This window comes from Protopterus annectens, chromosome 10.part0, assembly GCF_019279795.1.
Source record: "Protopterus annectens isolate FY-2018-M chromosome 10.part0, PAN1.0, whole genome shotgun sequence".
Classification (NCBI taxonomy): Eukaryota; Metazoa; Chordata; order Ceratodontiformes; family Protopteridae; genus Protopterus; species Protopterus annectens.
The window spans coordinates 31,680,138-31,697,659 of NC_056744.1; the positions used below are offsets into that span (position 1 = coordinate 31,680,138).

At 39.5% G+C, this 17,522-nt stretch overlaps 2 protein-coding genes across 2 annotated transcripts in view; one reads left to right on the forward strand and one right to left on the reverse strand.

Moving 5' to 3' along the window:
• Positions 1-17,522, forward strand: part of RAB37 (RAB37, member RAS oncogene family) — a 2,500,291-nt gene that overhangs the window by 140,736 nt on the left and 2,342,033 nt on the right. The window lies entirely within an intron of this gene.
• The window catches only part of LOC122812924 (CMRF35-like molecule 7), an 89,635-nt gene that overhangs the window by 7,858 nt on the left and 64,255 nt on the right, over positions 1-17,522 (reverse strand). The window contains exon 5 of the mRNA XM_044084982.1: positions 8,631-8,680. Coding sequence (XP_043940917.1) covers positions 8,631-8,680 — 50 coding nt within the window. The remainder of the gene's footprint in view (positions 1-8,630; positions 8,681-17,522) is intronic.

Here is a 17,522-nt window from a genome sequence, read left to right on the forward strand (position 1 = left end):
ATAATTCTTCGGCAAAGAAGTCAATATGCATGCCATTCAGTATCTTGCATTACATTGCTTTGTGCTAAGAGAAACATTTTAGTCTTACCATTCATGTAACTGTTTCTTTAACTGCTGACTCAACAGGTAATCATTTATGCCAACTGTCTAACACTCAGCACTGAGGATTAAGGTTATGAGCTGGTAAGCAGCTGTCTCTTGCAGTTCAGGGTTTGATCTTTTCAGCTTCCATTTGCCTGTGTATTATGCATTCAGTATGTGCATGTGTAGTGGGGAATAAGTCAATTATGCCCACTACACATTCATCAGATTATATTTGAGGGGAGGGGTCATTTTTAGCTTTAATTACTGAGGCCTCACAATGAGATGTCTGTACACTGTGGTTATACATGCCTGGGTCGGGGACTGGATGAACATCCAGAGTTCCAGAGCTTCTGGAGATATAATGGCCCAACATTCCAAGGCCGTATAAGTGGATTGTGAAACAAGCTTAGTAGTGTCCTGTGTCCTGATCTCCACCTAGTCTAAAGCCAGCCTTTCCCAGAGGTGTGCACAGGAGACAAGTGTAGTTTGTGCAGGGGTCTGGGGATGACATCCTTATTTCTTTCATTTTCTTCACAAACCTTGGAAGTGGGCACAGTTCATCATATAGAGCCCAAGTGCTGTACAATTAATATCCAAAGATCGACATAAAAACCTAATAAATACCAATTAAACAGGCAATAACATTAAAAGGAGTCAGTAGTTAAGTGTCAGCTAAGCCAAACAAATGTGTTTTTAGGCCCCTTTTAAAACCTGCTAATGTGGGTATGCCCTGGAGCCAGCCAGGGTGTAAGTTGCACAACACAGGAACATAAAAATATACTAGACAAATGATCACTGAGGCTATAAGATGACTTGCCATGCATACCTTTAAGCATGCCCTTTCCAAGATAATAAGAAAGAAACTTAGTAGCTAAGAGAGTCTTGGCCAGAAGAATCAAAGTTGCAGCTTGGAACAACAAGGAGACCTTAGGAACTGGAGTGTGACATGTGAATTGGATTCTAGCTGTGTAGAAGGTGCCACAGGCATGGTGGGCCATGATCATGGAGTGAAAGATAAACCATAACAATAATCATATAAATAATGCATTCTTTTACTGGAAGCTAATGCAAGTCCCTCAGTATTGGAGTAATGAGATGTGCCCTGCAATGCCTGAAAGCAAACGAGCATCAGAGTTTTGCACCAATTATAGTTGAGAAATCTCTGAATCAGAATTAGGGAGGCCAAGATATAATGCATTACATTAATCTGGGCAAGATGATACCAAGGTATGAGCAACAGAACAAAATCACTGGGAGGAATAAGGGCTTTTATAAAACTGATATTATGCAGGTGGAAGCAAGAAGGAGGCAGCTGAAATGTCGTGCATAAGTATCAGTCTATCATCATAAATCACACCACTATCTCTACACAAAAATAGTTGTCACTATGATAAAAAAAAAAATCTGGTATGAAAACTGGAAGGGAAGATTTACGCAAAGTGGCATGGACTATCAAAGTTGCTGACTTAGAAATGTTGAATTTAAACCTGTTATATATGATCCAGTTGTGGATATATTCCAGATCACAAGAGAGGGAAATGATAGCAGACATTGATTCCTGAGGGAAGAAGAGGTACAGCTGTTTGTTGTTGGCAGAGTAATGATATTACAGCCCTTTCAAATATATAAAAAACACCCTCTGAGTACAACCTGATAAATATCAGGCAGACCAGTCAAAGTCTAGTGGGACCATAGTAAAGCCTCAAACAGTCTAAAAGAATGAGCGATCCATTATGTCACATGCTGATGTAATAGTGCTGCTCTCTCACAAATAGATCATTAATAAATCCAATAAGAACTGTCATAGAACTACATCTTGGCCTAAATCTAGACTGGAGTAGGTCTACAATGTCTTAGCTGTTCAAAAAACAACTCCACTTGAAGGTAAACTACTTTCTCAAGATCTTGCCCAAAAATGGTAGATTTGAGATAGGATGATCAAATGTTGCATATAGGTGACTATCTTTTGTGGAATGATAAGGAGACATGTTTTTTATATATGCCTGATAGCAACATGTTGAAATATATTATGTTCTGCCTGTTTTTTCAGTTTTGTCCTTGACTGAGAGAGGTATACACAGATGAGGGCTGGATTTTGGAATAGTGTTGAGGAGTCATGCTGTGTATGACAGCAGCAACTTGAAACATGTATACCTGTAACCATTTGTGCCTTCACTTTCCTCCCAGTTTTAACACTGGGGATACAGAAAAAGGGACTATTTTTGACAGAGTATAGCAGAAGACATAACCCATATATGATTTATATATTACTGCAAACATCTGTCTTCTTAGTTTATTGTGAACTACTATTTTTGTCAGTTTTGTGCATTAAGACTTGGATACAACTTTTTTTTCTTCTTTGAAATAAAGAAGGCTATTTTTTTCCTTATGATTTTTGTTCAAGCCATCATTAGATCAAAATTTGGGAAAAAAAAATCTAAAATGCATATCAGAGCATCTAAAACCTCATTATGACCCCCCCTTCCAGGTGTGATAAAATTATTCATATGTTAAAATTTCACCAGCTTGTACATACTTGTCTAGGTTCAATTGCAGGGAATTATGGAATCACATTCACAGACTTTCCAACTTGATTCATGTAGTAATAAAGATGTATACTTTGAATAGTGTTTGCGTTTGTCCTAGATGCCCATGTTGTTTGCAATTACCCATGAATAGTTGTCTACAGTCTTGACTATTGAGTATGAAATGGCATAAAAGGTATACAGTTTGGAAGATTGAATTAAGCACCTTGGTATGAGAATTCAATCACTAAGAATACAGGCAGTATACACGTTACATAAATTAAATAATATTTGCATAATGTAGCAGTTAATACTGCAGACTCATGGTGGTGAAGTTGTCACATGTAGCATTTTGAGCCCATATATATAAGATGCATCCTTAAGTTGAGTATAAAATAACCACAAATGATGAACAAAAAATGTTGCCATTGCATCAGAGCCAGTCATTGCTAGACTCTGAATGACTGACACTGTTTATGAGGTATTGCTGGTGTTAAATTTGACTGATAAATGAAACAATGTGAATGTCATGATAGCAGCGCATGACCTGTCAGCACTATTCTTGCCTGTTCCTTTATTATTTATCTGTGGAGTATGATGATAAACATTATATTGTAATCATTGTTGAAGCAGAAGTCATAAGAAGTGGTGGAAGCATTGGCAGTTTTAGAAACATTAGAATAAACAGATTATACGATGTTTATCTTTGTGAAGATGAACTATGTAGGTATTTTAGAACATGCAGCAATAGATGACACAGTGGCAGAACATTGTCATATTGGAGACTTAAGTGAAAGAGACAGAAGAGCAGAAGAAAATATTAAGGATATGGCAAGAGTTACAGAGTCAGATCCAGCACTAGGCAACATAGGCAGCTGCCAAGGTCTGGTGTTGGTTGGTGGAGGCCCACTTTACTTAAAAAATATCCCTTCCATATAAAAAAATCCCCTTCTGTAAAAAAATAGCCTCAGAAACCCAATGTCCACACAGGAGATTTGCTTTTGCGTAGCAGTACAGAAACACAGCATTGATTCATAATGCTGCCACTGTCCGTGGAACATTTACAGTATTATCAAGTACAACAGGGGAACCGTGGCTCCTCATGTGCAAGTGTCTTAAACCTCCATACCAACTGACAGCTCTCCTTAGATTCCTTTGTTTTTTTGTAAAGCACTGAGGATTACAGACTGTCAATATTAGTCATAGCTTCTTAGTTATGCTACGCATAGTCATCGTCAGGCTGTGTGTTCTATTACCACACCAGGTAGATTGTGTGTCATTGCTTGTATGAGGTGTCTAGTAACTATGACGCTTTTGTCAGTTTGCTGCCTACACCTTGTTGTATATCACAAGCACACCATCTATTCCATGTTTCATATAAGCAACACACAGGTTTTTTGATATAACAGGCACTGCATTTATAGATGAAGCACTAAAATGCAAAGCTGTTTGCCAGCAGCAAACTCTGCAGCAGCAGTCGTTCTTTTAATGTGGAATTATTCCGATAGCTTTGAATTTCTACAGAAATTGTACATATTGACTAATATTGCTGGCTTATAATGACAGCAGTTTTAGTGGCCTCTGTGGTTGAAATGCTCTTAAATGGGTAGTTTTTTCATCATTGATTTATACATTTTGTTTCATTGCTTCCTAGAAAACTGTTCAATACTATAAATTTATAACACACTCTAGATCTAACAAGTGTTGATGTATTAAACAAAGAATATAATTTAATACAAACAGGAAGGTAAATCAAAGAGCACATGCATTTACATGTGTCCCTAAAATTTTGTGCTGGGGCCTATAGTTTGAAAACAACCCAAAAGGTACATTCAATCCACCACTAGCCAGATACATTTTCAATGAATGTGGGCTTCAATGCAGTTTCAACAAATGTGAGTTTCAAGAGCAGAGAAGTTTACTTTTCCTCATGCTAAGTCTGTTTTCATTGTGAGATTGTATTGTTTTGTTTAACAAATGACTGTCAGTGTTTGTGCTCTAAAAGGTTTTAAATCAAATCCATATATCTGAAATCATTGTAGAAGTAAAGCAAAAGAAAGTATTACACACTGACAGATTTGAACAGTGTTTATGGTAAAAGGTGAGAGATACTCAGGTAATGGGACAATGTGTAGCTACTGGGGGGCTGATCTATTATTCTACCTAGGGGCCCATTTGACCATGATCCAGCTCTGAAAAAAAAATCCAATCAGTTGGAGTGTGTGCCAAACAGTCAAGTAAGATTATCATCTCTAAAAAATATATATGACTGAATGCAAAAATTCTCTGTTACTTGAGTCAAACTATAAGTAACCTTGTCAATTAGCATATAAGAAATGGAAGTGATTGTTACTTATAAAACTAGCAATAAAGGATCAGTGACATGGATGCTAATATGTCCCCCTTTCCAGTAACAGGAATTGTTTTACTCTTACTTTACTAGTATTCTCTCCTGTATGCTAGTGTATGAGTGTGTGCATGTACATATATGTGAACTCCTTCACACACATATTGCTGTAAACGTGTGTGTCTGTATCAATGCATAGAGAGAGAGAGAAGGGAAAAAAATTGGTTTATATACAGATGCGTGCGCGCATGTGTGTGTGTAATATATATTACACACATATATAGGTATATATTTTGGTTTACTATCACATACTCAAATCTACTCCATTCGAATGTTACGATGTCAGAATCACATGTTCGGAAACCTCAACACTGAACACAAAAAAATGTCGAAGGTAGCATTTTAGTAAAGTCGAAATTTTGAAAATGTCGACTTTACTGCAATCCTGCACTTCCGCTCAACACCCACGCCCCCCCACCTATATATACAAACTCCAAGATCGCACTACAGTGAGGGAAAGGGTACATGTCCCAATCCCCACTATAGTGTGAGCTGCACCACAGTGTCGAACCTTACAACAGCGAATGCTCGCTATTGTAAGGTTTGACATTGTGGCATTCGTAATTTCAGTTTGGCCAAAGGCAGTTTTGCACAAATGTCAATCACGCTAAGTTTGATCGACAAAGTGATTGTAAGCCATATATTTTATGTCTATGCTTAGACATACAAATATATACAGATCTGTAAATACATAAAGATATACAGAAAATACATTTTGTACTACCACGTATATGTATATATATATATATATATATATATATATATATATATATATATATATACACAGATACTGACACACATTTGCTTATTATTTATTTATTTCTGTATTGGTAACCAGGTAAGTAGTCAAGTCAACACATCTATCTCAGTCATAACAGGGACCCCTTAAAGCGAATAAAGAGAATTACAGTAAAGTCAGTGAAGTACAGTAATAAAACAATTATGTGCATTGCCCACACAGTTTCAGTACACTACATGTATTATCAGATATTCAGCATATACAGATTTGGCTGACATTCAAGAATGACTTGAATTGCAAGTCTGTCAGAAAGACATGCCAGGGCTATGTTTTTCAAACCACATGAATACAAAAAAATTAGATTACAGAACATTTCCATATGTAACCTGTAATCAGTCTTTTGTTATACTGAGCATTTCTTCAGCCTGCAGAAGTAATCGAAACTCGTTTGATTGCTACTGCTGGCCTTATGCTTGAGAAAGATTGTGAGCAGCAGGGATCATGAAATTTGCTCTTTTCCCACTGTAGAGTGATCCTGAAGTTGGTATATATATATATATATATATATATATATATATATATATATATATATATAATTAAAATGAGTTCTGGGTTTTTGGTATTTTGTGTTTTGATCTTTATGGATCAAAGTGCATCCATTACATACATACACAGAAATAATAGCTGCTGTCACTTGTCAAAATGCAGGATCATCAGTGGCACAAGGTTTTGGTTGGAGGTCTTGCAATAATCTTTCTTGAATGAACTGAGTAACTTAATGCAGCCAGCCTTAAAAAAAAGGTACCACTGCAATCACCTCCTGTAATATTCAAGGGAGAGTACAGAAAAGTAAATGGGGTGAAGTGAATAGGGTGTACCTGTGTCAGCTTTCAAAAGCTCATTGGGATGACTGTACTGCAGGCAAACATTTGGGAAAGGCATGAAAGCTCCAAACATTTTGCCACAATGCATGGAAAGAAAAGTAAGAAAATAAATTGAGGAAGATGGAATTAGTGTTAAATAGTTATTCTGCAATTTTTTGAAGGACAGCCTCAGCTAAAGGGAAAATGCTTACTTTTTGAACAGTAATCAGCTTCAGTTTCAAAGTTGCCTGACATTTTTGAGATAAAGTGTAAAATATGTTATCTTCTAGAATATTAGGATATTTCGTCCTCAACAAATTTCCTTACAATAAACTGCCCATTTTTAGAGAAAAGATACAAGTTTGTTTGCAAGAAACAACTCTCCAAAGCAATGGTTTCCTGTTAAAAGAGGAAACTTTGTGTGATTATGAAAGTACAGCTATATGAGTCAATACTAATAAGTAACACTAATGCAGACTAAATGAAAAAACATTACTGGAGGAGGGAAAGGACATTTAAAAAGCACTAAACAAAAATATTATTTCCTAGGACTGAATAATTATTAGACATGGTTTTACTAAAACAAATGTGTAGTAAATTAGATGTTATTTCACTGTTGTAAAGGTTGCAGATCTCAATACAACTATATAGCATCTCTGGCTGAGTGCAGCCAAAGATTTCAACTAATATAATAGCCCATGGGTGGGGAAGGAAAATACAAAAGGAAATTTTTCACTTGTTAGGTTCTCTGCAATTCCTATAGCAACCTACCCTACTGAATTTTGTGTAATCTGGCGTGTAGCATGGGCTGTCTGAAAACCCTACTTCTGAGTGAACATGTGACTTACACAGTGCTAAAATGTAAACAAAAATCTCTAGCAGAAATCTAAGGTAGTGCCCCTTAAGGAATTAGTCCCTGGCTTGTTTTTATATTAGATTCACAGTGTTTCATAATAATCAATTAAAATGCTAAAAGATGCAGATGCTATTCAGACAGCATGATTATCTATTGTGTGTGTGTGCTTATCTAAAATTTGATTGAGTGCTTGAAGTGGTGGTTTAGAGGAATGAAGCCTTGAATGCCACCCAGATGACCCCTGTTCAAGTACTACCTAATGCATTTGATGGCACAGGCAAGGGAGGTTTGGGGGGGGTCAATGGAAAGGATTAGTGTGCTTTTGCCAAGCATGCCCACTCCTCCTTTATATGTACTATCCTTGGATAGTGGGTGAGGATGGGATTCATGGGTCAGGGCTGGGCTGTGGACGGGTATGGGCATGACTTCCAGTGCTATTGGTGCAGTTGCCCCTTGTCGAGTACATGTGGAGGAGTATACAAATGCATGATGCAGGTGGTCCTGTGGTGTGCCCATGTTATGACCAGCAGATGGGATTAGATTAAAATCAATGCTGTTGTCACCAGAATGGTAGTAAGAGCATGAACACCCAGATTTAGATTTTTTGCCTGTATGTTGGCACTGCATGGATGGCTGTCATTCCATGAAATGTGCTGATACTGCCCCCACAGCTAGGGAATAAATGGACTCAAGTCTGATTTTGAATGGCCTGATAGTCAAAAAGCTGGGGAGGAGAGATAGAAAAAAAATACTTGATTAGTTGACTTTGCATGCATGCATGCATTACTCCAGAAATATCTATTTCAGTAATACAATGAATAGTTTTCTGAAATTACTTTTGAACTGTTGAGAAAGTGAAGATGAACATAGCAGTGCAGTGTACTTACATCTACATCTGTATGTTTGTGTATGTGTGCATATGTGTGTGTGTGTGTGTGTGTGTGTGTGTGTGTGTGTGTGTGTATCGGAAGGGAATTGTATTTTCAAGTTCTTAAGAAAATAACTCTGACAGAGCTCACTATTGCTTGACACGAGACTTAGACACTGTGACTAAAATGAAGATGCTTGTCAGTGAAAATAAATGCGCCTATACATTGACATGTTTCCAAAAAATAAATAAATAAATTTATTAAAAAAAGGTATGATGGTATCTTACCAAAACAGTGGGCTGGATCTCCTTTGGTGTTCTGTTGTTTCTTATTGTTTCTGGAAATCAAAATAAAAACAAGGTGATAATGAAAACATGCACATACATCTGATTTCTTGTTTATAGCCTGAAATGATTAGCTAATTTATCAGTGTGGCCAGTCAGTCAGGCACAAGTTCAGATATGCTGGCCTTAAGCATGCACAGCATTTAGCATCAGTACTGGATGCACTATGTCAAATCACGGGTAGGAATCTCTTGGTACTAGTGCTGAAATATCACATTCAGGCACATTCTGCGTGGTATTGTTCAGGGGATCTGCAAAGTGCATTATCTTTTTCTTTGCCCCCCAGACCTCACCTGAGGGCTCCATATCTGACACCCAATTAGCCTGCGTGTTCTAGGTAGATGGGAACATGCCATTCTTGGGATAGGTGAGAGCTGCACGGCCCATTCATTCCTGCTCAGGAATCCCAGTCATTCCTCCATTTCCAGCAAGACTAGTAGAAAGTAAGCCAGCTTGCTGCCCCTGGGAAGTGATGCCTCCTGTTGCCTTGGGAACAACCCCTTTCCCTCTGCACTTTGTCAGAGCTGTTGTCTCAAGGCAAAGCAGGCCTCTGCATACTAAATTCCTCTCAGCTACCTGGTGATGGCACCTCAGGACAGCACAGACCTATCAGGCTCGAACTTCACCAGATAAGACCAAATATTCCTGCTAAGTGCCACCCTCATGGTGAGCCAGAGCTGCCCTACCCCCAGACAGCCAAGTCAGCAATGGCCGTTCATTGCAGAAGTGCGTGTCTTGATCAGTGACTTCAAAGACAATTTTTCTTACTGGATTTCTCACAAATGTATGTATAGTTGTTCATTACAGTTAATGACAAATATAGGCAAGTTATTTAAATAAATACTCATGCCCCCTATGTTATCTTCCCCATGCAGTTTGTATGCCTAGTGTACAAATATCTTACAAGAGTAAAGTCATGCATTTTGGCAGTTTTCATGAAGCAAAAGTTGCCTATTTTGTTTTAAGCTCTTGATAGAAAAAACAAGCACTCACATATGGTTCATCTGAAACAGGAATATTCATTCATGCTGCCTTTTTCCACTTTTTAGCTAATGTTTAGCCATTTTTGTCCTGACAACAAACCAGTTGTGGCAAAAGCACTTAATCCCATCCTTTGTTTCTGTGGAATTCTTGTTTCAAAACACAGTCAACTTGGATTATCTCTTCAACACTTTCATAGTTCTGTGTGATATTTATGCTTTCTTATAGTTATGGTACTAAGGCATAGGTGTCACCCGTACCTGTTTGAGAACTATCTGTTTATAGATCATATAATTACACAGATTTTTCTGTACCTCCTGTCAACCATTTCTGGGTCATGACAGGTGGAGCCTCTTCCTGCATGCAGAGGTCTAAAGTCTTTGCAAGCCCAGTTTAGGATGCCAATCCATCATAGGGAACACATTCACATATTCCTCTTAAACCTACACCTACGGACAATGTAATATTATCAGTCTAGCAGAGCACCTACAAAATTCCATGTGAACATCCACAGAAGGTACCTCACTGAACATCAAACATGTTTTAGCCTGTATGACCACAGTGCGAAATGGCAACACCATACAGCACTGTAAAAGTCACATGAACATGGGGAGGCCAAGGAAACTCCACACAGAAGGTACCCAAACTGGAACTATGAGGTTGCAGTGCTAAATACACTAAACGAAGAAGCCTCACCCACCCACCTTATGAGTGGGTGCTAATCCATCCCCTAACCCTACAACTTACCTTAGAAAAACACTTTCCATAATACTAGCACTATTTATATAAACTATGTGTTTTGGTGTTGTCAGTTAAGTTTATGTGAAGTTTGGGTGTTTTTGTAAGTATTATCAGTTCTGTATTTTGATGTGTTGGCATTATGAGCTGTCAGTAGTTGTGTTAGTATTTTGAGTGTTGACATTTTGATGTCTTGGTATTTTTAAATACATCATATAAGATGTATATAGTCAATAAAATGGCTAGAATGAATGAGTACTGAGGCAGATTGTAGAGGAAGGTGACTGACTCAATGTGCTGTTTTGAAAACTGATAAATGGTCACAGAAATATTATAATATTATATATAAGAAACTATTGCCTGCATTCTGCAATCATCTGTCTCTTCAGGCACAAAGTCACCATAAAATGTTTTATATTAAAAACATTCAGACTTAAACTGTGTGTGTGTGTGTGTGTGTGTGTGTGTGTGTGTGTGTGTGTGTGTGTGTGTGTGTGTGTGTGTGTGTGTGTGTGTGTGTGTGTGTGTGTGTTTATGTTTGTGTTTTTATGTGTATGCACACCATATATATTTAGGGTCCATGTCAATTTATGGTCAGGACCCAGGTTAGCACTCATTGCCGAGTTTCACTAATGGGATGAATACTGCTTGTTGACTGTCTGTGTACTGTCACAGTGTATATATATATATATATATATATATATATATATATATATGTATATAGAACATGTATGCTATTAATAGGTATTTTGAGTTAAACTTTGTAAGGTTTCATCATTTTGACATTTCAGGAATTTTCATTCGTAATGACTTTCAGTATACCACTATTCAATAACTTGTTTCGTACCCATTTATGTAAAATATGTACTGTTCAGGAATTCACTTTTAAGATTAAGCTAAGGTTCATTTACAAATGATAACCAAAAAAAACTTGTTTTCTTGCACAGATTATGGAAGAAACTCTGTTAGAAATGCAAATTCACAAAATTCCATCAATACACATACACTGATTTCATAAACACACAATTCTAGCATGTTGCATCTTGTTTGAGAAGATTTTTTTTTTTTTTAAATTTGGCCAGACAAATAGTACTTTCAACTATAGTTCTCTTCCACATTTTCACCTCTGCAGGACAACAGCTTGACTCCCTTTTCCAGGTTTCATGGATTCCTTACAGACTGCCTTCATCCTTTTTCCATAGCTCTCTGGAGAAGAGTTATGTGATATTCTCTCTTGACTTATAGCTGACTGGTCAGTTTTTACACCCAGAAGTGGGTGCTCCTGTTCACTTTCATTGAGACTAGTTTGCTTCACTGCTCTATCTCTCACTATATATATATATATATATATATATATATATGTATAGTTTACTATTAAAAAGTTGAAGGTGGGTTCGGTGAACACGGAAATGACGAACGGCAGTTGGCCGATTTCCATGTTGCCAAACGCTGGGTGAACATAGGTTCATAGGTTCATAGGTAGGTACTAGGCTGTTGGCCCTAGGGCCTATATAAGCCTAGCCAAAAATGTACTCTGGCTTTCGCCACCCAGGAAAATTATTTTCCTGTGACCCTGTCGAGCAGAGCCACAGAAGTGATCCCTGGGGTGAATTTCCTATTTCCCATCCAGTCATCAAGATTTTTCTTGAAGAGTGCTAATGAGGAGCTCTGTTTGACATAGATAGGTAGTCTGTTCCAGAGTATGGGAAGTCTCTGGGACAGGAATCTATCCCTCTAGCATGTTCTGTTTATTGTGGCGACAAGGTTTAGGTCCCTAGAACATGTAGCTTGGAGGGACTGGGATTTCTTTAAGTGGAGCATGTCCAATAGCTCTGGGTTTGACATAACTTTGTATGTTAGGCAGAGATCGCCTCTGAGTAGGCGATACGCGACGGAGTAAAGCTGGAGTTTTTTGAGATGGTCTGTGTAGGGCATCTGCTTGAGGCCAGTAATCCTCTTTGTGAGGTATTTCTGTGGCCTTTCCAGTTGTTGTAGATGTCTTGTGAGGTACATACCAAAAGGGGCATTGTACTCTATAATGGGGTCTAATGAGTGATGAGTATAGGGGAACAATGACCTCTTTTTTTCTGAAATTGAAACCTTTTGTGATGAGGTGAGCCATGTAGAAGGATTTCCTGACCACTGTGGTGATATGATTATCAAAGGAGAGACTACTGTCCACCTATGTCCCAAAGTCTCTTATCACATTTTCGGCATTAAGTAGATTACCAGCTATGTGGTAGTTCATGGTTACAGGGTTTTTACCAAAGGGGATGACAATACACTTTTTGGCATTGAGCTTCAGGCCATGGCTTTGACACCAGGTATCTGTCTCAGTGAGGCCCTTTTGTAGTATGTCCACATCATTAGGAGTTTCGATTATGGATCCTAGTTTGCAGTCATCTGCAAACTTTGTTAGCCAAAGGCCTTCTGTGTTAGCCTGTACTTCAGAGAAGTAGATACCTCACAGGAGAGGGCCCAGGACTAAACCCTATGGTACTCCACTTGTCACTGGTCTGAAGTCGGATTTGGAGTCTGCTACTTTCAAAGTGTGGGTTCTGTCCATGAGCCAGTTGGCAACCCATCTTGTGACATAGCAATTTATACCAAGTTTAGTGAGCTTATCTATAATTCCAGAGTGAGGAATGGTGTCAAAAGCCTTGGCGAGATCTAGATAAGCTGTGTGAACCACTTTATCCTCATCTATGGCTTTGGTGACTGCTTCAAAGAAGTCTGTCAGGTTTAAGAGACATGATCTGCCTTTTACAAATCTGAACTGGGTAGGGTCCAGAGTTTGGAGATTACCAATGTCTTTGTTTATGAGTTCCATGATGATACATTCCATGGCCTTGCAGACCAGGTTCGTCAGGCTAATGGGCTGGTAGTTCCCGGGGTCCATCATGGCTCCCCCTTTGTGGAGTGGGATAACCGTCAGTGGGCACAAAGCCTGAGGTGAGGGTATGAGTGAACATGGTACTTAGGTAGGGTGCCAGTTCATTCTGTAGTTCATGTAGAATGCAGTCTGGGATATTGTCAGGTCCCATGGATGCTGTGTTCTTGGCTTTGGTGAGTGTGTTTTTTACCTGTGCAGCCATGTTTACAGGAACTTTGCATTCTTCCAGTATAGAGATGGGCCCTCTAGGGGGTAAGAGAGGGGTAGAGTTAGCACTGAACCTATCTGCCAGGATGTTGGCAATATCAGTTGGTTCTGTATACTTTGTGCCATTGTGCTGTAACTCAGAGAAGATCTGAGTGTTGCCATTGAGATTCTTGACATAGCCATAGAATGATTTGTGGTTGTCTTTAGAGTCAGTGGCAATTTTGTTTTCGTAACTAGCTTTGGAGGATTTTATGAGGGATCTCAGCTTCTTACTGAGGCTGACCAGGGAGTTCCTCCAATCATGGGATTTTACTCTTTTTTGCAACAATTTCTTTCTTCTGTTGTAGAGTTTGTTTATGGCAGGGGACCACCAGATTGGCTTCTTTTTTTTGGAGGACAGCATCTTGGTTCTGTTCAGGATTGCATGATCCATGCACTTGTGTAATTGCTTATAAAGTGCATTTGTGTAGGATTCAGCAGTTGTACCTCCATTGTCCATCTGCATGGGTGTCATGAAGTTTGTCACTTCTGTCTTAAGAAGTGTGAAGTTGGCTTTGGAGAAGTTTGTTACGGTGGTTTCCCCTAAGTGGGGGTGGGTGTGGGATGTGGATGTCTGGGGTGATTAGCTTGTGGTTGGATCTGACCAACAAGGAACTGACCTCTGGTGTGGAACACCAGTTGCCCATGTTGGTAATGACCAGGTCTAGGATATTGCTGCCCATGGTGGGGGTGTGAATAAGGTGATCCAAGGCGTTGGAATTTATGAATTCCAGAAAATGTTGAGCAAAAGAGTTTGGTACATGAGTAGTTTTCCCAGTTAATGGTGGGGTAGTTGAAATCACCCATTATTAGGGTGTTGTATTGTACCCTAATACTTTCCAGTGTATCAAGAAATGAGGAGTGGGAATCCTGGGGCATGGTCGGGGGTCTGTAGCAAGCTACAATTTGGCTTGTGGTCTTGCCCAGAGTTAGTTTCACTTGGATAATCTCGGATGCATTATGCTGTGCAACTAGCCTGGAGGTGTGGATATCCTTAATGAATATGGACATGCCTCCACCTTTAGTGCTTCGTTCCAGATTAAGTGGCCGAATGGTGTGGTATGAATTATAACCTGGTAATGCAAGGATGCTCTCTGGAGCTTTGAACCAGGTCTCTGTCACTGCACAGATGTCGATGTTCTCCATTTTAAGGAATGCCTCGAGTGAGTGCATTTTGAGGTTTAGACTTCTAGCATTGAGTAGCATTACCCACAGATTTTGCTTGCTTGTACCTGTTATGGTGGTGAAGTTGTCATTTGAACCTTGCCTAAAAAAGGCACTATAGGGGTGGCAAGAGCCTTAGCCAGTATCCGGAATCCCAAGGGCGACAGGTGCTGGCCATCTCTGGCAAAGCATCGTGGTCTGTCGATCATGTCGTCCCAGGCAGACAAATACTGGATCCCCTTAGAATGACACCAGAAGCTTAGCCAATTGTTGAAGTCAATCATTTTGTCCTTGTACTGTGATATCATTCTGGGTGATGACAGGATGCTACTCAGGGCTAGGGTCATATCTGCCTGGGCTACAAGATTGGAGAGCTCCTCCATGTCTCTTTTCATGTAGTCCACGGACGTACGTCTCAGGTCATTCAGACCAACATGGACAATGACAGTGTCATATTTTTACTTGTTGTGGAGTTACCTGAGTGCGTGAATTATGTGGCGGATCCTGGCACCTGACCTTGTTTAGCTTGGTGAGTGGAACATCAGTGTGCATGACTATAGAGTCACCTATGACTAGAGTGTTGGGTACATTGTTATGCCTTATGGGCTGTGGCTGAGTGGCACACTGAGTTTGTGGGCTATGTGTCATTTGGGTTGTGTTAGGGGGTGGAGTTTGCTTGCGTTTCTGCTTTGGAGGTCCCTGATGCTTGGACCGGTTTTTATTGAGAGCCTCTGTGAATGTATGTGTGTATTTTTGTGTTTCTATGTGTGTGCTTTGGTGATGTAGGTTTTGAGGGACTATGTGATGAGTGTGGTGTGGTGCAAGTGTTTACCTTCTCCTCTTGACTGTCTAGTCCAGTCTTGGGTGAAGAGAGCTTTGCTTCCAGTTTGGCTATATAAGTGCATCTCTCACTGGTTGTAGTGTTGGGTGGTAGGAGGAGAGGGTTGTCTGTGTACATGAGGCAATTGCTGCATTACCCCAAGATGCCCAGATTCATCAGGTAGACAGGAGAACTCACCGGGAGCTTGACCCTTAGACATGCCTGGATAGATGCTTATTTATTAAGTACTAAAAACTGCTTTCCTCTAGACAAGTGAGGAAAGATGAGTGCAGTAGTAATTTGCGCTTATTTAGTGCTTACAATGAGTTCTGAACAAGTGCTGAGTTCAAAGAACCAGATTTGAGTGCTGAAACTAGAAAACTGGCTAGTTCCAAGAAACAAAATTATGCTAGAAGACTTCCCTCCAACACAGAAAGGCTTGGGGGCTCAGAAGCCTACAAACAGTCTAGTCTACTGTGCATTTGCTGATATGTACTCTATGTTATGCATAGATATCGCAATACAATGCAGATTGGGAAATGTCAGAGTTGGAATATATAGTTTGCAGGGGGTTTGGGGGGGCACAGCCCCCACGGGGGGGTGCAGGGGGGCTTGCCCCCCTGCTAAAAATGTGAATGCCAGTGTAGGAGTTTAACATACATTTGCACCTACACTGACGTCATGTTCGATATTCTACATATGTTGAACAAATTCGGTGTTTATGCCTAATTAGTATGTAGGAATTCACAGTTTACATTCGCTGTTCCATACATTTTTTTTTCAATTTCATTTTTATGATATTAAACCTATACACACACACACACACACACACACACACACACACACACACACACACACACACACACACACACACACACATATGTACAGCATGCCGGCAATGTGTTTCCCAGTCTCAGAAGGCACTATACCACATGTAGCACATGACTTCACCCCTACAGTGTGGAGCAACCCAAACCCTAAGACATTCTTCCTATGTTCGAGTGACTGCAGCCTTGTAGATGTTTGAAGCAGATGTTCAATTCTTGGCTGGGCTGCCTTCTATGTGGAGTCTGCATGTCCTCCCACTGTTTCCATGAGTTTTGACTGGATGCTGCATTTTTCTCCCACATTTCAAAGACATTCAGTAGGTAGACTGGACACTCTAAATTGGCCATAGGTGTATGCATACAAGTGTGTGATATGGAAGAACATCAGCAGTAAGGATAGCCATGAATGTCGCTGTTGAAGTGACACCTCAACACCATGTGAAAACAATGGGAAAAGAGTTGTGGATGAATGGATGGATTGGATGGATGGATGGCTGGATGGATGGGAAAACAGAGCAGATATGATACTAGTTTGCTGTAACAATAACAGCAGCTCAACACAGTAAACATAACAAATAGTTAAACTTTGTGCAGCAAGTGTGTGTGCAGCTATGTGTGTGTGTTTGTAGAAATGAATATAAACGCATGCACAGGCATGCACACACACGCACACACACACACACACACACACACACACACACACACACACACACACACACACACACACACACACACACACACACACACACACATTTGCGGATAAAAAAGATACTGACTTTGACAGGTTCTTTCATACAAGTCTGTTTAAAGCACTGAAGCACCCATGTGATGTGTTACCACTTCTGTGGCCAGCCTTGGTATATAATACTAACTAGCATTGCTGGACTGTAATAACAATGTTTTTTTGAACCAGCATTTCATTTTTATGGAGATTTTTTTTTACAAGGAAAATGTAAAAGGAAAAGGGGGAATAACATATAAGTGATCCAGTTATTCATATGCTGTTTTTATCCCAAAGATCAGTCCAATACTGCCAGCATTTCAGAATACAGTATTTTCTTCAAAGGTAGTAAGTGAACAAAGAGTACTTAAGAGTTACTAGTTTTATTGCTCTGTATTTTTTATTATATAGGCAGAGCAGAGTTGTGTACAGTAATTTATCCTCT